At 38.2% G+C, this 22,985-nt stretch overlaps 1 protein-coding gene across 1 annotated transcript in view; it reads right to left on the bottom strand.

Moving 5' to 3' along the window:
• LOC150078915 (uncharacterized) overlaps positions 1-22,985 on the bottom strand; it is a 508,023-nt gene that overhangs the window by 363,307 nt on the left and 121,731 nt on the right. The window contains exon 3 of the mRNA XM_090382884.1: positions 19,001-19,203. Coding sequence (XP_090239010.1) covers positions 19,001-19,203 — 203 coding nt within the window. The remainder of the gene's footprint in view (positions 1-19,000; positions 19,204-22,985) is intronic.

Below are 22,985 nucleotides of genomic sequence, written 5' to 3'. Positions count from 1 at the left end.
GACTCCATTATTTTCCTCGGAACTAAAGTTAAACTAATGGATCTGTAATTAAGTCTGAAATGTATCAAATGAAATTACTCGTAATACATTTGATACATTTGTACATCTCCAGTCCATGGGGACGGACTGTTCCTGAGTCCATGGATGCTCTCATAATTATGGCTAAAAGTCTGCTCACTTCCTTTGCTGCCTCCTTTAATATAACTGGATAGTAGCCATTCATCCCACATGCCTTCCCTCTGTTTAACTTCAGCAATTTCTGCTTCACTTTGCTCTCGGTTATTACAAAACCATTAAGCTCCCTCTTAGAGTTTAATAAGCTTCTGTCCTTCACTTCCCTAAAGAATTTCTCATGTGTGAATGTAGATGCAAAATACTCATTCCGATTATCAGCTATCTGAGCAGGATCATCAACTGTTGAATCATCGATATTAAGTGGACCAATCTGATATCTGATTCATCCCTTTCCTTCTAGAGTTTATACAGATAAAGAAGTCCTTGTTCATTAGTAGAAATAGTAGTAGTGGCATGTGATGCAAGAAAGCAAGTGTATGAGCTTATGCAGCATCAGCCAAAACACGCACGCACGCACACGCGCACACACGCACACGCACACACACACACACACACACACAAATTCCCTCCAAATGCCTGTCCAGTTCCTTCTTAAATTTAGTTAACCTAACAACTTCCACAACGACAAAAAATGGAAGTTTGTTCCAGCAATTAACCACCCGCTGGCTAAAGGCAAATTTCTGCACATCTATTCTACACCTGCCTTTTCTTAATTTGAATTTATGCACACTTAGGTTCGTAATCTGAAAAAGTGGAAGGATCCCATCAGAATTCAGCATGCTCAACCCATTCAAGGCCTTATACACCTCAATGAGATCACCGCGCAGGTGCCTAGCTCCAGCCACAGCAATTTGCAGAACTTAAGCCTCTCTTGGTAAGAGGATCCCTTCATTCCCCTCACCAATCTTGTTGCCCTTCTCTGTACACGCTCAAGCAAATCTACATCCTTCCAAAAATGAGGCCTCCAGACCTGTATGCAGTACTCAAGGCGTGGCCTGACCATTGCCTTATACAGAGGGATAATCACCTCCTTTTCCCTGCTAGCAAAATTCCTATATATCATTGACAAAACCCCATGACCTGCCCTGGCAGCCTGTCTGCATTGCTCAGAAAACTTCATATCTGACTGCACAATTACTCCCAGGTCTTTTTCATTTTCTACCACCTTAAGTGTAGTACCACACAGTTGGTACGTTTCTCTGGGGTTACTTCTACCCATATGCAGTACTTTGCATTTGTCAAAGTTAAACTTCAGTTGCCACTTCTTAGCCCATCTACCCAAATTATCTAGATCCTGTTGCAGTAGAACACTGCCATTACTGTTATTAACAACCCTGCCAACCTTTGTATCATCTGCAAATTTCGACACAAAGCCTGATATACCTTCATCAATATCATTGATAAATATATAAAACAACAGAGTACCCAACACCGAACCCTATGGGACTACACTAATAACATTTGTCCACAAAGAGCAGCACCCATTAATTACCACCCTCTGTCTTCTCCCACTCAACCATCCTTTTATCCATTGTAGCAACTTACTCTTAATACCATTCTGCTCCAATTTGTACAATAGTCTTCCATGTGCAACAGTGTCAAAAGCTTTCCTGAAATCCAAATATATGATATCAAAATTATTTTTTGCATCCAGTTCCTTTGTAACCACATCATAATATCCTATCAAATTTGTCAGACAAGACTTTCCCTTAACAAACCCATGCTGTGTCTGAATTATTGCTGCAGTCTTGTCTAGATGATCCTGCAATGGATCTTTAACCAGTGACTCCATTATTTTACCAGGAACAGAAGTTAAACTAACCCGTCTGTAATTACTTGCGGCACCCTTCGATCCCCTTTTGTGAATTGGGGATACATTTGCACATCTCCAGTCGGTGGTGATCTCCCCTGAGTCCAAGGATGCTCTCATAATTATGGCTAAGGGTTTGCTTAGTTGCTTTGCCGATTCCTTTAATATAACTGGATAGATCCCATTCACCCCAGGTGCCTTTCTTATGTTTAACTTCAACAATTTCTATTCCACTTAGCTCTCAGTTATTACAAAATCATTAAGCACCCTGCTACAATTTGATAACCTTCTGGCATTTTCAAACCTTAATAACTCCTCATGTGTGAATATAGATGCACGATACTCAGTTTGTTTGCTATCTGAGCAGGATCATCAACAGTCGAACCATCGATATCAAGTGGACCAATCAGATTCATCCCCTTCCTTTTAGAGTTTATATAAGTAAAGAAATCCTTGCTGTTTTTCTTAGCATCTTTTGCCAAAAATTTCTTGTAATCTGCCTTCGCCTTCCTAACCTCCTTTGTGACCTGATTACAGACTAGCTTATGTCTGCCATAGCCTTCTGAGTCGCTTGATAATTTATATGCATCCCATGCATTTTTCTTCTCTGTCACGAGTCTCATTAGTTCATTTGATAACCATTTAGGCCTAAATCTTGAACAATATTTCTTAATAGGTATGAAACTTTTAGAAGCTTCCACGATTAATTCCTTGAATGCTTCCCACTTAGAATTTACATTTTCTTAGTAACCTTTGCCAAAGATTTCTTGTAATCTGCCTTCGCTTGCCTAATCTTCTTTGTGACTTTATTACAGACTAGCTTACATGTACCATTGGTTTCTGCGTCACCAGAGAATTTATATGCATCCCATGCATTTTTCTTCTCTATGAGAAGTCTCATTAGTTCATCTGACATCCATTTAGGCCTAAACCCTGAACAATATTTCTTAATCGGTATGAAAAGCCTAGTAGCTTCCACGATTAGTTCCTTGTATGCTTTCCACTTAGAATTTGCTGTTGATAACATCATCAGTTGGTCCCACTCTAGTTACCTTTACAGAAGCAAAAACCCTTCCCCTTAATCCCTGAAGGTGGTTTCATCTTTAAGTAAATCTCACATCAGTAGACTGTGATCACTGTCACCCTGTGGTTCCTTTATCTGCAAATTCTTAATGCAGGAATAACACTAGTTTACAAATTTAAGTTTGTTCACTGGGGTTTGAATTTCAATAGGTCTTACTGCCCGAAATATGTTGCTGTGATTTCAAATATGACTTAGATTTTTTTCTATCACATCTAGATACATCATAATTTAAGAAATAAAAAAGTATTGTTTTTTTACGAAAGTATATAACTTTATTGTATTTAGTAATAACAAATTGATAGGATTACATTTTCATATATCAAAAAATATGTAAATAAAGTATTAATCAAAATTCTGAAACTTTCATTAATCAGACCTTTGTCTCTTTGTTCGAAAAGAACGTTTAATCGTTTTTCTTTTATGTACAGTGCCAGGTTTCTCCCTTTTTAAACACCATCAGTAGTCGGTCATCATGCTTGTATTCCACCTTCCCTGGTACCTCTGCTCCATTCCCTTTATGTCCTGATGGAATCTCTCCCCTTGTTCTTCGCTCATCTGTGCAAGATTTTTCAGGAAAAAATCAAGATGAGCATGCAAAAAGTGAATTTTGATGCTCATATTGCAACCTAAATTGCGAAGCTTTTTTGAGAATATTTTGAACAATTTTCTCATAATCCTGTGATTTATGATTTCCTAGAAAATTTTCCATTATACTTTTAAAAGCAATCCAGGCTTCCCTTTCAACATCAATCATAGTAATTTCAAACTGACTGTCTAAACCAAATTTTCTAATTTGGGGACCAATGAAGATACCCTCCTTAAGTTTTGCGTCAGATAAACCGGGAAATTTACTGGAAAGGTACTTAAAACAGTTGCCATCCTTATTCAATGCTTTAAAAAATTGTCTCATTATGCCTAACTTGATATGCAGTGGAGGTAAAAGTATTTTATCTGGCTTCACTAAACTTTCGTGCACAATATTTGTTGATCCCAGTGTAAGATTGTGCCTCCGAGGCCACTGCTTCTTTGTCCAATGCAGCGCTTTAGCTCTGCTATCCCATTCACAAATAAAGCATGGCATTTTAGTGTACCCACCCTGTTGCCCCAACAACATACATAACACTTTTAAGTCTCCACATAGTTGCCATTCATGATCTTGATATTTAATTTTCTCCAAAAACAACTTTAGATTGTCATAAGTTTCTTTTAAGTAGACTGAATGAGCAACTGGCACAGATGTGTACTTATCTCCATTATACAAGAAAACACCTTTTAAACTAGTCTTAGAAGAGTCTAGAAATAGTCTCCATTCACTAGGAACATATGATGGAGCTCCTAAGGCACTTATTAAACCAGCGACATCACTGCAATACACGAGAGGACCTTCTTGTGAAAAATACTGTATAAACTCCCTTTCACGATTTCTGTACCAGGAAAATGATGTACCTGGAGCAAGTAAGTTCTTCGCTTGAAGTCTGGATCCCAGAATTTCAGCAGCATACTTCGGAAGACCTAAGTCCCTTACTAAATCGTTCAGTTTGACTTGCGTGAATTGCTGTGTAGTTAAAATATTTTCTGGTTGATAACATTCCTCTTCACTAACCTCTTTAGTTTCTGCTTTGGTGGAAGAAGATGTGGACTCCAAAGTTTCTGGTGGAGGTTTTACAGGCAGATCAGGTCCATGCAGAACGGGTCTTATGGCTGATGGTAGATCTGGATATTTGATGGCCTTTTTATTTTTTGAATTGTAACCTTTAACGTCACATACACAAAAGTAACATTCGGCATGGCTTACTGGCTCGCGCCACACCATAGGAACTGCAAATGGCAAGCACACCTTTTTTCCTCGCCTCCATTTTCTAAGATGTTCGACACATGGCATACTTTATGCAGTGTCCACGATTTATCCTAATCGCCTAGTTTTATGTCAAAGTATGCATAATACGATTTTTTTTCAAAATCGGTAAAATTTAGTCTCTGCTTTAAAGGAACAAAACAACCACATATGTAACAAAATATGTCGGGCCTGTTTATACACTTTCTGGTTGCTATACTAAAAGAAAACTAACACACAATGAGAGCTCATGACCGTTTTTACAGGAGTACTGTGACTGCATAAGGGATGTGCCACTTATATAGGCTCTGTGGTTGAGTGGACTGTACAAACAAGTGAGTGCATGCTCAGACAAGTTTAACCCGTAACTACACACAGGAGTCTCCCAGACTCCACTTGGAAAATAAAATTTTGGGAATCACAGATGGGCCGGCAAAGCGGGGTGGGGGACCGTCTACCTTCCTGGGTCAAGGACAGCTACCTTGCAGTATGACCTCGCAGTGTATATAGTTACAGGTTAAACATGCACAATCTGTTGTATTTGAGGCAAATATTTGATACTGATTACGAACATAGGGATATAAAACTTGCAGAAACTATAGCTATGTACACATTTGCGTAGAATACTGAGGCAATATTTTGTTAATGAATTGTGAAAAATCTTTACGTGACAGAAACAAACGGACTTCGGTTTAGTAATCAGTAAACATACACAAATAACTGCCACATACTTTTCTCAAACCCCAGATACATTGTAAACCAGTGTAATCATTGCCGATAACCAGATCAAGAGTATTACACTCTCTGGTTGCCTCTTGAATATGCTGCTGCAGAAAACAATCATCCAATAAATCCACAAATGTCTTGCTAGTGTGCAAGAGTAAGAGTATGAACATGTGCATATGTACTTGCATGTAAACTAATGCTAGGAGAATTATTAATAAATCTGACTAATTTGAAGTACTGATTAAATCATCGAATGCACACATTGTAGGTGGTTAGTGAAGGCTAGGAATAGTGAAGACATGGTGTCACTCAGACATAAGTGATGTTGAATTTGAATATGGGGAGTATAATGTATACAGGAAGGACAGACAGGAGAGGAGAGGTGAAAGGGTTATGCTCTTAGTTAAGAAGAATATTAAATGTAAGGCAGTGCATCCAGTTGACTTGGGCGAAAAGTGGAATGTTATGTCAGTTTGGATGATATAAGCACTGGGAAAACAAAATTGAGAGTAGGAGTTTGCTATAGGACTAATGATTGTGATGTGTATACCAAACAGCTATACAGGGAATTAGAATGGGCCAGAAAATCAAAATGTCTCATAATGGGGGATTTTAAATTTCCAGATGTTGACTGGAATTTGTAGATTAGTCACTCACACACTAGCAAGACTTTTGTGGATTTCTTGGATGACTGTTTTCTACAGCAGCATGTTAAAGAGACAACAAGAGGAAGCAATACTCTTGACCTGATTACCACTAGTGATTCTTCATGCATTAAGAATCTGCAGTAAAAGACCCACTGGGTGGCAGCAATCACAGTGTACAATGTGGAATTTAATTAGAGATATGATTAAGTTGCATCTTGAGTTCTGTACAGAGGTCTAAGGGCCTCACTTTAGGAAGGATGTAAATCTGCTGGAACAGGTGCAGAGATGGGCAACCAGACTGCTGAAGGAAACATAAGGGTGAAAAATAAGAATTACGGCCTCTTACCTAAAAAGGCTTCATTTCTGCAAATTGCAGTGTTTCGAGACTAGGCACACCCGTGGGAGATCTGATTGAGTTGTTTAAAGACTAGAATGGATTGAGTAAGCTGTATATTAATGGTATTCTTCCACTTGCTGAGACTGCACACGAGGGGGCATATATTCATGATGAGGAAGGATGATCGAAGGATAGAAGTGCAGAAATTTGTCTTCAGCCAGTGGGTGGTTGAGTGCTGGAACAGGCTTCAATCCATTGTGGAAGTGGATGGGTTGAATAAATTCAAGGGAGAACTAGATAAATTTTTGGAGGGTACGGATGGGTGAATTTTTTTTTTTTTTTTTTTTTTTTTTTGGGTGATGCTATATAAGCTTTCTTTATTACATTATTTGCTATTACTACTACTTATAGCAGATTATCAAAATGTTGAACCTGCATTGGCACACAGGCTTCTGCGTATCAATTTATAGGTGTGCTGAAGAATGCCACAAGTGTTGCAGGTCGAGGGAAGGCATTTTGTGCTTGATGCAGCAGTTCCTCTGCAGTATTTACCAACAAAGCATAAGATAAATTTTTAGATATCTCCTAAGAAAATAATTAAAAGGATTCAAGTCTGGTGAAAAACATGGCCAGAATACTGGTCACTGCCTTCCTATCATCACCCAGGATAGGCAGTCTCAAGGTTTTCTGGCAATGAAAGTGAAAATGGACTGTGGAACCATCATGAATGAACCATATGTTTTGCCAAATATCCAATGGGGTAATGTCCAATAACCCTGGCAAAGTGCAGGTGACCCTCGCTTAACGCTGCATTCCCACAAGGTAACATATGTATTTGTAAGTTGCGGTTGGTGCCATAGAATATTTCCTAATCAATAATAAATGGTAGTGAAAAGATGCACAAATGTCGGTCAAAATATTTAATATTCAAATATTTGTATATATAAAATATTCTGCATTACATACGTATATAATTATGTGGTAACTACTTATGTATCAAAATTAAACTTAAAATTCCAATTAAAATCATGAATTTAATTGATGAATTTAATCATGAAAAATGTGTCGATTTTTGGTTGAACTTTGGCCCTCTTCCAAATAAACTAAAGGGGGTTTTAATTTAGAATCCTCTGCAGCATTACCACCCAACAATAAAGTCAACCGATCCTTCGCCGCTTTGAAACCTGGCATGTTTTTTTCTTCTTTCAATATGAAACTTCTTTTAGGCATTTGTTTCCACAAAAGTCCTGCTTCATCTATGTTAAAAACTTGTTGAGAAGTATAACACAGAATACCCCTCTTCAATAATTTTAACAAGTTTTGAAAGTTTCGGCTCCTTGATCTCCACTTGCGGCTTCTCCCTGGATTTTAAATCTATTCAACCAGTTTTAAATGGTTCCACATTTTTTTTTTTTTTTTTTTTTAGGTGAGTTTTCTTCAGATCATCATATTGGCTAATCTCTTTCTCTCTCCCTCTCTTTTTTTTTATAATATTTAACTTAACTGAATTCTGCATTGGATATTATCTTCAATAAAATTAGTCAAAAGTCTTTCCATTTCAATAATACTAGCCGCCGGCCTAGCCCTAGTTGCTTGCAGTGGAACAGCTATCTTTCCCGCTGCTAAAATTAATTCTTTATTTTTTTATAATTGTTCTTACAGTTAACCTTGCAAGTCCTAAATTATGGCACACATCCGCTTGTCATTGACTGTAATCGATTCACTTCAAAATGTCTAATTTAATTTTCAAATTCAGTCTTTTTCTTACATTTATATATATCATTCTTATCGGCCATTATCAACTCTTCGAAAATGTAACTGCATTGGTTGCATTAATTACAATACAATGTTCAAGTAAACTGCCTGTTACGCACGATGACTAGACTTCGGATAAATGCATATAACGCTAATATTACAAGCAATATACTTGATCATTTTCTAAAATGTTGATCTCGGAACTACGTAACAAGTCATTGTACTGCAATTAATTTAGTGTGCGAGAAAATTTCTCAAGTTGGCATGGGAAACGTTTAATACTGTTTTTCTATTCATTTTCACGCTATTGACTCCATCAAATGAAATGATTTCATTAAATATGCCAAAAATGCAATCTGTAAAAGAGCGTTATAGTCAGATACGGGTTATAATATAAGAACAGCATTATAGCGAATCAGTGTAAAGCGAACCGCGTTATAACGGGGCCGACCGGGCTAGCCGAGTGGGTAAAGTACCTGCCCAGCAACCCAAAGGTCGCGGGTTCGATTCCCGCCTCGGGCTTGGATCAAAGTACTGCAAAAACCTTGGGAGGTGCAATATGGCCACAGAAGCCGATGCGCCAACAACTAGCAAATCAAAAAAAAAAAAAAAAAAGTTATAACGGGGGCCTGCTGTATCCTTAAACAAATGACAGTAAACAGTGCTGACAGTTTACAGCATTGACAGGGGTGAAAATCAGGTTGGCTTAGGCTTTTCACCCATTGGTTGTTATGCAGCAATTTTGCATGAGGTTTTTTTTTTTTTTTTTTTTGATTTGGTAGTTGTTGGCGCATCGGCTTCTGTGGCCATATTGCACCTCCCAAGGTTTTTGCAGTACTTTGATCCAAGCCCGAGGCGGGAATCGAAACCGCGACCTTTGGGTTGCCGGGCAGGTACTTTACCCACTCGGCTAGCCCGGTCGGCTTGCATGAGGTACCCATAAATGTACATAATAACGATACCCTTTATCTGGGAGGGGACACATTTACTTTTAAGGAGGTTTCTTCTTTCTTAATTTCTTTAATTCCTAAAATTGTGCAGCATTTGTTGTAACTAACCCTCATTAAATTAATTTTTCTAGACTTGATAATGACAATTTCATAATTATTGAATAATTGATTAAAAATAGTACAGTGCATCTTCATAATTTCTCTTTCCCCAGAATTCCCGCAATTTCTTTAATTATAAAAATTGTAGTGTTATATAACCAGTTCTTACAATCAACTTTTTCCTTCCTACACAGGAAAATGATATCCACAAGGATTTCAAAACTGGCTTCTAAACAGTTGGGTTACTGGAATGTTTTCTGCAAAATTTTTCTTTCCATCTTGTTTCAATAAACTTAAATCAATTTTTGCCTTTAAAATTTACATGGAGTGCTACATTGTTTAATCTCTTACTACAATTAATGAATCTATGTTAAATTTAATATAAATTTCCAATTGTTGTTCAAACACATATCTTACTTAGAAATGCTTGCTAGCTGAAATGCTTACATGCTTATCATACAATAGTCATGTATAAGCATGAGGCATTCATACCTCAGGGCAAGAGTGTGAATATAGGTAGAGAGAGAAATACAGGAGTCAAGAAAGAAATTAATTTGAAAAGTTTTCTATGATAAATAAAATTAAAGCAATTCTTATTCAAATTATGCGATGTTCGTAATAAAGGAATGTTTGAACAGGATTTGTTGTTGTTGTTTGTTTGGTTTTTAGGAGCATTAGCAACTAAGGCCATATTGCTCCGGGATATGCGGTGGTCATTCCCTGACCTTTCTGCATCCTCCGTATTTGGTGGTGATGGGCTCGAACCCCGGTCTAATCAAGAAGCGTGTGCTATGTACTGCTGCTCCTTCCCACCTGGCTACGGAGGCGCCAACAGGATTTGTGTCATGAAAATATATGCTTAGTTATATGCTAAATTTGTTCAAAGTTGTTTACGAAGGAAGGATAAAAGTGTTATCTGAATAAAAGATGTGTTAATTTATTTTAATTATTGAGAAAACCACATAGCATTTGCCAGTACAGTCTTAAAAGAACTGGAAGGCCTGATGTAACAAACTGAAAGGTTGGAAAATATATTGCAAATTTACTCCCCCCACACCCCTTTTAGAGACTTTTGTCATTATTGCCTTCACAAATCTTATGAATAGCACATCTGGCCCATTCAACAAGAACTGAAGTTTGAATGAACTTTAGTAAGAATTTCTGGGATAAACAGTTAAAGATCTGTGGCAAAAAAGGGGAAACGCAGTCTTTTAAAATTGTGTTATCCCACTGGAAATTTTTGTTAGGGTAACAAAAGGGTGCTATGGAATAATATATGTACATAATCCTGGTAAATACACTGCTGCCTCTCTCATGAGTCTCATTATTGCAAAACAGATATCCAGAATTTTTTTGCAGAATGAGATTTTGAATTTTTGTTGAGAAAGCTTTCAATGAGACAACAAAGCTTACAATGATATACCAAAATGAAAGTTTCAAGTTATGAAAGGCCAAAGAACTGAAGCTGTAGAAAATTATAGCAGCTAATAGGTACATTGGAAGCTATTACACATCGACAATGACCACTGTTAATGATGTATCTCAGGTTGGACAGGATATGGCTTGCTACCTGGGAGTCTAAAACACTGATGTAACTGATATTGTCAAGTGGACTTAATTTCTGTGGTCTGGTCATTCTGTGAAATCCAAATACTTCACTTGTATCTTCACAATGGGGAACTGTCAGTAACACTGGGTATCCTGTGTGAGGTTAGCCTGTGCGGACGAAGCTCCTTGAAGCTCTTGGAACAGAGAAGTTTTTCCTGATTTATTAGCTTAAATTGTCATATTAACTTATTTTCTAGAGTAGCTTTATATTCCTAGTTATGATATTAGTTTAAAGTTTAACTTAGACAGAGATTTTGTAGGTATTACTTAGTATCGGTAACGGTATCAAATCCACGTGTTACAAATTGAACGAGAGGTCTTTTTTTTAACCAAATTTAGTCGATTTATTAACAAATTGTTATATCAAATTATCTTCTATAAGCAGATTATAGACCTAGTCAGGATCCTTAGTTTATTCTAAATTGAGATAGCGAGATTTGGAAGCTAATCAATACTTACGAGTCCGTAGAAGTACCGTTCGAGAATTCCCGCCATTTTTACATGATAGCATAAGCTTAGTGTAGTATAGTGCATAATATAATATTGTCAATTAATCAGTAAATCTATTAATCTTGATAAACTTTATTGTCAATTAAATTGTATTTTTAACTCTATATATATATAACGACTTAATCTTAACAAATAATTAATACATAACTATTGTGGTACACGTGATACGGAAGTTGTATAAAGGGAACTCGTAGAAAACACTAGATACCGAAAAAAAAAATATATATATAAATAAATAAAATAAATTTTCTGTTTATACTCCAGGACGACCAAACGGTCAGAGGAGTTCACAAGGTAGACAGAATACAAGAAACAGCACCGTATTCAGTAATCACGGGCTTGAACCCCGGTCACTCAAGGCACGTGTACTTATGCACCCGCGCGCCTGACCACTAGGTTACGGCGGCCTAATATAACATAACTGTTTTGGGATATAACTTAAGGATTTAATTTTTGTTTTGAAATTTTATTGAATTAAATCGGAATCATGACTCTGACCAGAGCAGCAAAGCAAAAGGCTCAAGCTAATGGGAGTGCTGTGGTTCAGGGGAGAACTGAGGGGGGGCAGTTGCCCTCTGAATACAGTCTTTTAAAATGCACTGTTTGCTTGATGTTTGCGGAGCAGTTGGGTACGGGACATCATACTGCCAAGGGGGGGATGTCTTTGTGTGTGCACGATGTGAGGAGTGCAAGGAAATCAGGCGACAACTCAGCGTTGGTATGGGCCTTTATGAGAGCTTGAAGGACAGGGTGGATGCCCTCGAAGGAAATAAATTGAGGGGCCCATCAAGCTCTCAGCTGCCCACATCAAAGCCAGAGCTTGCACTTGGTCATCAGGCAATACAGAGGCAGCCCCCTAGGCAGAATGCGCTGGTCCCACAGGAACTAGTAGTTGTTGGTGACTCTACTGTCAGGGAAACAGGGAACATGCTTTGTAAAAAGGATAGGTGGAATAGGACCAGGGTATGTCTGCCAGGGGCAAAGGTTGATGACGTTGTAGAGCGGATATCATCTTTTAAGGGCACAAAAGGTGATATAGTTGTACACGTTGGCACTAATGATATTAAGAGTAGGAGACCGGCAGAATTACTTAGCAAGTACAGGTCACTGTTGAAAAAACAGCCGTGAAATAGGGTTGAATTTGAAAGTGTCTGCAATTCTGCCCAGACACCATAGGAGGGAGTATATGATGAGAGCCTTGTCGATCAATTCGGCCCTGGAGGGATTGTGCAAGGCTCAAGGGGTAGAATTTTTTTCACCCTGGACTGTACTTGTTAACAGGAGAGATTGCTTCTACAGGGATGGGATACACTTAAATAGAAAGGGTGCAAGAATTTTTGCTGATGCTGTCGAGGCAGTGTTAGGTGGGTCGGAAAACTGCTAGTTTGGGGGGGGATACAAGGACTAATAGATTAACAGTAGCCACTGGCAGAGGTGGCAGAGACGTGGTGTCACACAGATATAAGTAATGCGGAACTGGAATTTGGGGAATACAATGTGTATAGAAAGGATAGACAGGACAGAAGGGGAGGAGGGGTTATGCTATTAGTTAAGAAACACAAAGTCCAAGGAAGTGAAGCCAGTCGACATCGATGGACAGGGCAGTGTCGAGTCAGTTTGGTGTGACATAAGCATAGGGAAATCAAAATTGAGAGTAGGAGTGTGCTATAGGCCTAATGACTCTGATGAGTATAATAAGATATTGTACAGGGAAATAGAGTGGGCCAGTAAATCAGAGAGTCTTATAATGGGGGATTTTAATTTCCCAGATATTGACTGGAATTTGTGGGTTGGTCACTCGCACACTAGCAAGGCTTTTGTGGATTTATTGGATGATTGTTTTCTACATCAGCATGTTCGTGAGGCAACAAGAGGGAGCAATACTCTTGATCTGATTATCAGTAGTGATTCTTCATGCATTAAGAATCTGCAGATAAATGAACCACTAGGTGGCAGTGATCACAGTGTGTTGAAGTGGGATTTACTCAAGGATGTAACTACCATCAGAGGTAAAGGGAAGGGTTTTTGTTTTTGTAAAGGCGACTATGATGGTCTGAGACAGTATTTAAATTCTATACAGTGGGACCAACTGATGATGTTACCAACAGCAAACTCAAAATGGGAAGCATTCAAGGAACTAATCTTGGAGGCTACCAGGCTTTACATACCAACTAAGAAATATTGTTCAAGGTTTAGGCCTAAATGGTTGTCAGATGAACTAATGAGACATGTGGCAGAGAAGAAAAATGCATGGGATACATACAAATTAATGGGTGACATTGAAGCCTATGATAGATATAAGTTGGTCTGTAACCAAGTCACAAAGGAGATTAGGCAGGCAAAGTTGGTTGGTTGGTTGGTTGGTTGGTTGGTTGGTTGGTTGGTTGGTTGGTTTGGGGTTTATTGGCGCATTAGCAACTAAGGCTATAATGCGCCAAATTCAGGTCATGTATAAAAAATTAAAATATTCAGTGACCTAATTAGTTAGGCCACCATGTCGAGATATAACATAAATATTAAAGGTATAAAAGTAAAAAATATATCAGCAAAGGAATAACAATTCAATTTTAAATACGGGTAAAAAGGCTTACAGATTTTAAAAAGCTAAAAACAGCAGACACATTGTCATTGTCAGATAAAATCTGACTGAGTGTATAAGTCTCAGCCAGATGACGAAATTCGGTAAAATAAAAGTCACGTTCATGTCTAAAACGTGGACACCCGGTTAAAATGTGACGTATACTTAAATAGGTGTCACAATTCTCACACATAGGACAGTCATCTGCCCTCAGCAGAAATGCATGTGTAAGATGATGGTGTCCTATGCGGAGGCGAGCTAGAACAACTTCCTCTCTGCGACTCCTGCGCAGACTAGACTGCCAATGTCGGATTACAGGCTTTATTTGATAGAGCTTGTTTGTGACTTGCTCATGCCAGGATTGTTGCCATTGGGAGAGTAATTTATCGTGTATTAGCTGCCTGTAGTCTGTATTAGGCAGGCAAAGGCAGACTACGAAAAATCCTTGGCATAGGATGCAAAGAAAAACAGAAAAGAGTATTCTTTACATATTTAAACTCAAGAAGGAAAGGGATGAATCAGATTGGTCCACTGGATATTGATGGTTCAACAGTTGAGGATCCTGCTCAGGTGGCTAACAATCTAAACGAGTATTTTGCATCTACATTCACGCATGAGGAGTTATTCAGGAAGGAGAATGATGTAGGTAAAGTAAACATTGGCAGTGAGCTGGATGATTTTGTAATAACTGAGAGGAAAGTGGAGGAGAGATTGTTGAGGATAAACATAAAAAAGGCACCTGGAGTGGATGGGATCTATCCAGTTATATTAAAGGAGGCAGCAAAGGAAGTAAGTAAACCCCTAGCCATAATTATGAGAGCTTCTTTGGACTCAGGGGAGGTACCATAGACTGGAGATGTGCAAATGTAACCCCAATTCACAAAGGAGGATCAAAGGCTGACACAAGTAATTATAGACCTGTTAGTTTAACTTCTGTTCCAGGTAAATTAATGGAGGCACTGGTTAAAGAAGCACTGCAGGATCATCTAGACAAGAATTCAGTTATAGCTCAGACACAGCATGGTTTTGTTAAGGGCAGGTCTTGCCTGACCAATCTGATTGGATACTATGATGTAGTCACAAAAGAACTGGATGCAGGGAATAACTTTGATATTATATATTTGGATCTTAGAAAGGCTTTTGATACTGTTGCACATGGAAGACTGCTGCACAAATTGGAGCAGTGTGGCATTGGAGGCAAATTGCTGCTATGGATAAGGGGATGGTTGAGTGGCAGAAGACAGAGAGTGGTAATCAATGGACACTGCTCAACGTGGACTAATGTTATTAGTGGAGTTCCTCAGGGTTCAGTGTTGGGTCCGTTGTTGTTTTCGGTGTTTATGAATGATATTGATGATGGGATATCAAGTTTAATGTCCAAGTTTGCAGATGATACAAAGTTGGCAGGGTTGTTAAGGACACTACTGACGCTAGGCAAATGAAGTTTAATATTGACAAATGTAAAGTACTACATATGGGAAACAGTAACCCCAGAGCAACGTATCAACTCTGCGGTACTACACTGACAGTGGTGGAGAATGAAAAGGACCTGGGGGTAATTGTGCAGGCAGATATGAAGTTCTCTGAGCAGTGCAGACGAGCTGCAAGAGTAGCTCATAGTGTCTTGTCAATGATATACAGGAATTTTTCTAGCAGGGATAAGGAGGTGATTATTCCCTTGTATAAGGCAATGGTTAGGCCACATCTTGAGTACTGTATACAGGTCTGGAGGCCTCATTTCAAGAAGGATGTAGAGCTGCTGGAACGGGTACAGAGAAGGGCAACAAGATTAGTGAATGGAACAAAGGGTTGCTCTTACGAAGAAAGGCTTAAGTTTTGCAAATTACAGTCTGGAGACTAGGCACCGGCGAGGTGATCTGATAGAGGTGTATAAGGCTTTGAATGGTTTGAGCATGCTCAATGCCAATGGGATTCTTCATCTTGCTCAGAATAATCACCTCAGAGGGCATAAATTCAAATTGAGGAAGGACGGATATCGGATAGATGTGCGGAAATTTGCCTTTGGCCAGCGGGTGGTTGGTTGGTGGAACCGACTTCCATCACTTGTTGTTGAAGTTGAGAGCCTAAACAAATTTAAAGCTCAACTGGACAGGTATTTCGAACGAACGGAGGGGTGAAATGGGAGTGGTGTGTGTTTTTTTTTTTTTTTTTTTTGGCTGATGCTGAATAAGCTTGCTTTCTTGCATCATATGCCTCTACTAATGCTTGTGCAGTCATAACAGACTGCACCTAGTATAATGGATGTGATCGTGAAGTTTGAATCAACATAAGCAGAGGCCAAGGTGTGGCATCATTAGTAGAGGCATACGATGCAAGAAAACAAGCTTATGCAGCATCAGCAGAAAAAAAAAAAAAAATATTCCATCCCTCCATTCGTTCCAAATGCCTGTCCAGCTCAGCCTTAAATTTATTTATGCTATTAGCTTCCACAACAAAAGATGGAAGCCTGTTCCACCAATCAACTCTGGCTAAAGGCAAATTTCTGTACATCTATTCTACAACTGTCTTTCCTCAATTTGAAACTGTGGCCCCCTCAGGTTCTTACTTTGAGCAAGAGGAAGAATCCCATCAGCATTCAGCTTGCTCAACCCATTGTTCACCTCGCAGGTGCCTACTCTCCAGGTTCTGCAATTTGCAAAACTTAAGTCTTTCTTGGTAAGAGCACCCCTTTGTTCCCCTCACTAATCTTGTTGCCCTTCTTTGTACTCGTTCTAGCAACTCTACATCCTTTCTAAAAATGATGCCTCCAGATCTGCACACAATACTCTAGATGTGGCCTGACCATTGCCTTGTATAATGGGATAATCACCTCCTTGTCCCTGCTGGCAAAATTCCTATATATCATTGACAAGACTCCATGACCTGCCCTTTGCAGCCCATCTGCACTGCTCAGCAAACTTCATATTTGGCTGCACAATTACGTAACCCCAGGTCTTTTTCACTTTCCACTTCCCTGAGTATAGTACCACACAGTTGGTACATTTCTCTTCGGTTATTGCTACCTACATGCAGTACTTTGCATTTGTAAATGTTAAATTTCACTTGCCACTTAGCCCATTTTCCCAACTTATCTAGATCCAGACATGTTTCAAGGCTATTGGCCTATCATCAGTGGGTGGGCAGGTACCCTAGTATTGCAGACATGACGACCCAGTTGTGAAGTTAATCGCACAATATGAGAGATGCCAAAAGGTGGTGGGTACTGGGTGGTGGTACTCACTGAGAATAAGTAACAATAGTCTTCTCTATTAGTGAAGCGTTACTTATTTGAGGTAGTGCAGTATCATGGCAACTCGTCGTGAAGGTAGAGCACAATATGAGAAAGAGCAAATGATGCCCACAACAACTACTTTGTAGTTTTTTTAAGAGTATCTATGGTGTATCTAAACACCGATATTATATAGATATTAAACTCTTAAAGTATTATGCCATGTGCATTTAATTATTTTAAATATTATCTTATACACCTTTTGGCATCTCTCATATTGTGCGATTAACTTCACAACTGGGTCGTCATGTCTGCAATACTAGGGTACCTGCCCACCCACTGATGATAGGCCAATAGCCTTGAAACATGTCTGGGTGGTGGTACTCACTGAGAATAAGTAACAATAGTCTTCTCTATTAGTGAAGCGTTACTTATTTGAGGTAGTGCAGTATCATGGCAACTCGTCGTGAAGGCAGAGCACAATATGAGAAAGAGCAAATGATGCCCACAACAACTACTTTGTAGTTTTTTTAAGAGTATCTATGGTGTATCTAAACACCGATATTATTTAGTCTATTGTGTACCGAATTGAATTTGGTTAGAAGATTATCGATAATAGTTTTTACATTACAACTTTTAACAATTTAAGTTCGTTTACATAGTGATTTTATATATATCAACCGGTAGAATGGGCAGTACACCTCTTCTTACTCCGAGCACAGTCTTAAATCATTAATGTAGTTTAATCTTCTGATTTTATTAATTATATTTTTAATGCTTTCACTTTTTATACTTTTATGTGAAAATGGATAAGTGAGGTGCGTACCAATAATTAAGCAATTGCTATACTGTTTATTGATTAAGTCATAAAATGAGTATGATTTTTGTGCTTAGGGTCACCAATACTGTTAATTTTTGAAGGATATTATCTTTTATGCAGCAAGTTGAAGAAACAATACACAATTTAATTTTGCAATTAGATGCCTAGTTTATGTATTATCCATAGTCAACTTTATATAAACCTGCAAGTTTCGCCTATGGAAAGCCAAAGGATTCTGGGCTATCCATAAAGTGTGTGTCTAATCATTGCAAAAAAAATAAATTAGGTATCATAAAAATACTGATGAACAGATTTCTTCTTAAAATTTGTCATAATGATAAAACAATGCTGGTCAAATCGAAATTGTCGAAGGAATATTATTAAATAACGGATGCCCAAGTTAATTAATTAATCAAAAATACTTTAAAAGCAAAAAGATGGAACTGATTTCAAAAAAATCAGCAGTAATTCTATACATAACAGGAATTGGCAACAAAAAAAAAAAAAAAAAAAAAAATCTACCAGAAGTGTGGTCTTGAGGTTTTCTTTTAACCCATAACTAAATTGGGATCGTGTTTAAAGGTGTGACACCACATCTTAATAAGAAGACATAATTTACAAAAATAATTGAAATACGGCAAAGCGTACATATATGAGATGACATTTCAAACTTGCATGTGATGATGAACACAACAAACATGTTACTAAAAGTACTAAGAGCTGGAATTAGCATAACACAAGTTGGGGTGTGTTCAAGAAATACAGCAAAAGAATTTTCTGACAGCGGAAAGGGGATGAGTTGAAAAAAAAGTAAATATCAGAGTATATAAAATGTCTGCAAGTATTTATTTCTACTTTGATTATGATAAAGAAAGCATCTCATTTAAGGACATGATTAAAGACAAACAGAACTAATTTCCAAACAAAACTTATCTTACTTTTTTGGATTTGAATCTTGATTATCTCCGGCTCCTGATCTTCTGGATAAGGAACTGCATCTGCTCCCATCAGCTCCATCCTTCTGGTCTCCATTAAGTTCCTCTTCTCCCAATGTCCGCAGCCGCTTGCTCTCCTGGAGGGAGGCATATAGTGCCCTCTTCAAGTCCTTTTCTTCCCTCCATAACAACCCATTATTATAATCCTGGGATAAGAAATGGACGTTTACTTTTAAGAATAGCTTAAATATTACCATTGGAGTCGTTCCCAAGGTCTTTCTGCCTCCACAAGATGGATGCAAGAGGTAAGGACACTTGGTGATATCCCGGAGAATGCAGTCATACTTTTGTTAAAAAAATTAAGTTTAAAAACAAATAATGCAACAAAACTGAAATACTCTCAATCCTTGCAACTTGAGAAAAAACGTAGCTACTCAAATTAGTTTGAATGTTATACTTTTCTGGATAAAACACCAATTTGGATGTTAATAAAAGTAGTCATGGATCAAGAATAATCATAAAACAGTTAACAAGCATTTGTTAACTGTAAAACAGTATGCAGTGATTATTATATATAAAATAAATCAAATGTTAATAAGAAGCTCATACTGAATAAAATGCTTCAAAAACGGATCACACCAAATTAAACTTTATTAAAACAATATATATATATATATACAGTGCTTTTTTTGTAGAAAAATAGGTGCCGGTACTTGTTTTGTGCTATCAGGAAAAATTGAAAATTATAAGGATATGAAAAGTACTCAAAGTTTTTTTTTTTTTTTCCTGATATTGTTACTTTCAAGGTAATGTTTTTGGAATAATAACAACAAATTTAGTATAGTAACACAGTTGATTAAGCATAAATTTATTCAAGTATATAAAAAAATAAGTAAAATGTGAGTAAAATAAGTAAATAAATCGGTCAACTACTGAGTGCCGGGCACTCAGGATGACGGTTCCGTAGTCACGAACGGTCGTTAGTGTAGTATCTCAAATAGAGGGTTTTATGGTAACAAAAATATTTCTAGTACACCAGCTTGGCATAAAACTGAGGAACTAACGAAAACGTTGTCTATTTGAGTCTGCAATTGTTGTGAATGACAAGGGCGGGAGAAGCGACTCTGACTGGGGAAGCGATTAAAGTCTTGGGGCAAAGCTACTGGCAGGTGAGGGCCGTGCAGGCCTCCCCACCACCACCGCCTCAACACTGGCTCTGTGAGTAATTCCTTCCAGGACAACTCCAGCTTTGAAAATTGTTAAAAAATACTTCTCGTCGCAAAATTTATAAATGACCTTTACAGAATTATTAACTAACTATTTAGCAACCTTTTTGTCACCAAAAGGAGAGTTACTTAGAACAGAGAAGCACACTATCGAAGTGCAATAAAATTTTTTTTTTTTTAATTTTAACACAAAGAAAACAACAGATTTCAATCGGAATAGTTTTCCCTTGCTAAGCATCGAATAATGCATAGCTAATGTGATTTTTAAATTTTTAGCTCCATTAGCGACGGAAATAAGGGGGGGGCACACACACGAAAATTAGTCACATTTTCCTGTCTGGCGGTCAAAATTAGTCACATTTTCCTGTCTGAACTAAAACAGCATTTTAAATTTTGTTAATTCTCAAATAAATTTTCTCATTAAATGTTTTGTTCAGTTAATGTAATTTTAATAAAAATTAAACTTAATAAAATTTTCGAATATTTTCAATTTTACTTTTATGTGCAACAAGATATGGAAAAAAGGAACACACTAAAGAAATCAAACTTTCGAATTTTTTTTTTAATATGGCCCCTGGGGAAAAGTTTGACACCACTGCAGTAGAAGGTGGGCCAGAGCCCATTGGGAATACCCCTTGATCTGCTCACTGCTGACCAGTGCGATTTCTCGGTATGTGGGACAGGTGGGCGGATAGGTTTTACCAGGTATCACTAAGTTGTAGAATGCTTTAGCTCTCTTAATTCTCGCAGCAGGACTAATAGCCTAAATTGCCTGAAGGCCAGAAATGCGAACAGTGCGTACCGAGTTAATTCTCACCCAATCCATTTGCAATATGAAAATTTTCTAGCTCAACAGAAAGTATATTAATGTAACTTTCAAGGGGTATTCAGAATAATTCGGTGTAAAAGGACTTCGTTAAACAGAAGTCTGACTGAGTAATTTAGAATTATAAAAATGGTTACAATGGTTATAAAATATTTTCAATATTTTATATTGAAAATATCTTAACAATAAACAGTGAAAAATGCAAATTTAGTTAAATAATTTTAAGCTTATTTGAATAGCAAATTTAAGGAACATCACAAATTTCGAAGCGCATTACATCTAAATGTCACACGTCGCTGTTAATAAATGTGCCGGTACGCCGTCCCATCCCAAAAAAAGCACTGTGTTTATATCTATATATATATATATATATATATATATATATACACGCACAGACTCAGTGATCACTGAATTATGACCACCACATCCATAGTAGACTATGCTGCATAGCTCAGAGTATAAAAAGTCAAATAGGTTCCTATGCTAGAACAGTGGTAACTTCAATCGGTCGTGCAAGTTGAAGTGATAAAGTGGTAGTTTTGGGATGTAGTAAAGCTATCACAAAGTTTAAATAGGCGCGATTGTGGAGTTGGTGCATTGGGTGCTCATGGCCCACTGTGATTAAGGTGTAATGGTTTCAAATGGGTCAAACTACCTACTGCCAACAGAACTATAAAGGATTGCACAAGGTGGTTGTTTGTGGTGAGCAAAGGGTGCAGCGCATTGGACGAGCTCAATGACAGGTCACTGTGCAACAGTTGACATTGCAATACAATAGGGAATGCAAGAACAATATTCCAAATGACAATGTGTCACACATTCAGACATATGAAGTTCGATGGCAGATGAACCACGGGCGCCTCCGTTGCCAGGTGGGCAGGAGCAACAGTGTGTAGCACACGCTTCTTGATTAGACCAGGGTTCGAGCCTGTGACCACCAAATACGGAGGATGCGGAAAGGTCAGGGAATGACCACCGCATATCCCCGGAGCAATATGGCCTTAGTTGCTAATGCTCCTAAAAACCAAATAACAAACAAACAGATGAACCACGAGACACCCCTCTCCTCAACAATGATCATTGTTGATGGCAAATGCTGTGGTGTGAACAACATGCTGGCTGGACACTGGAGGACTGGAAACAAGTGTGCTGGTCAGGCGAGTTCAATGCCTGGTGCAACATGCCGATGGAAGCCTTCATGTATGGCACAAGCAATGTGAGTCCATGGACCCATCATGCATGGTTCCCACTATCCAGGCAGGTGGTGGTGGTTGCTTAATATGGGGCATATTTTGCTGACAAGAACCAGGACCTCTGGTACATACGGACCAACATTTCACTGGTGAGGCAAGATAATCCAAGACTATAATGCACTGTACCACGCCCACACCTTGCACGAGTGGTTCTAGGAACAGTGAAGATATCACCCATCTTGAGTGGCTTCCAAATTCGTCTCACTTCAGTCCAAATAAACACCTATGGTATGTTTTGAAATGGGAGGTGAGGCATACAGACACACAACCATCACCTATTATGACAGTGTGGAAAGCCTTGCAGGCAGCTTGGCTGCAGATTCCTATGGGTAATGCCTATGGGCAATGCCAAGGACTTCCTAATTCATTTCACAAATATACGTGGTCTCAATTCTAATCTCAACGATGTCCATTTCCACTTGCAGTCTGCCAAATCCCATGTACTTTTTCTGACAGAATCTCAGTTATCGGTTGATTCAACTACTGCTCATCTCAGATGCCCAAATTATTCGCTGTATGATTCCTTTCGCCTCAAAGGTGGCACTTTTGCATATGTCCGTTCTGATATTCCCTGTCAGAGACTTGGCAATTTGGAATCTCCTCTCTTTGATCTTCTCTGGCTTAAAATCTCTCTACCTCATTGTCAAATTCATCTGTTGTCTCTACCGTTCTCCCAACTCCAC

This window comes from Mastigoproctus giganteus, chromosome 10 (assembly GCF_048544385.1).
Source record: "Mastigoproctus giganteus isolate SK-2022 chromosome 10, ASM4854438v1, whole genome shotgun sequence".
Lineage (NCBI taxonomy): Eukaryota > Metazoa > Arthropoda > Arachnida > Uropygi > Thelyphonidae > Mastigoproctus > Mastigoproctus giganteus.
This window is presented reverse-complemented; position numbering and strand designations above follow the sequence as displayed.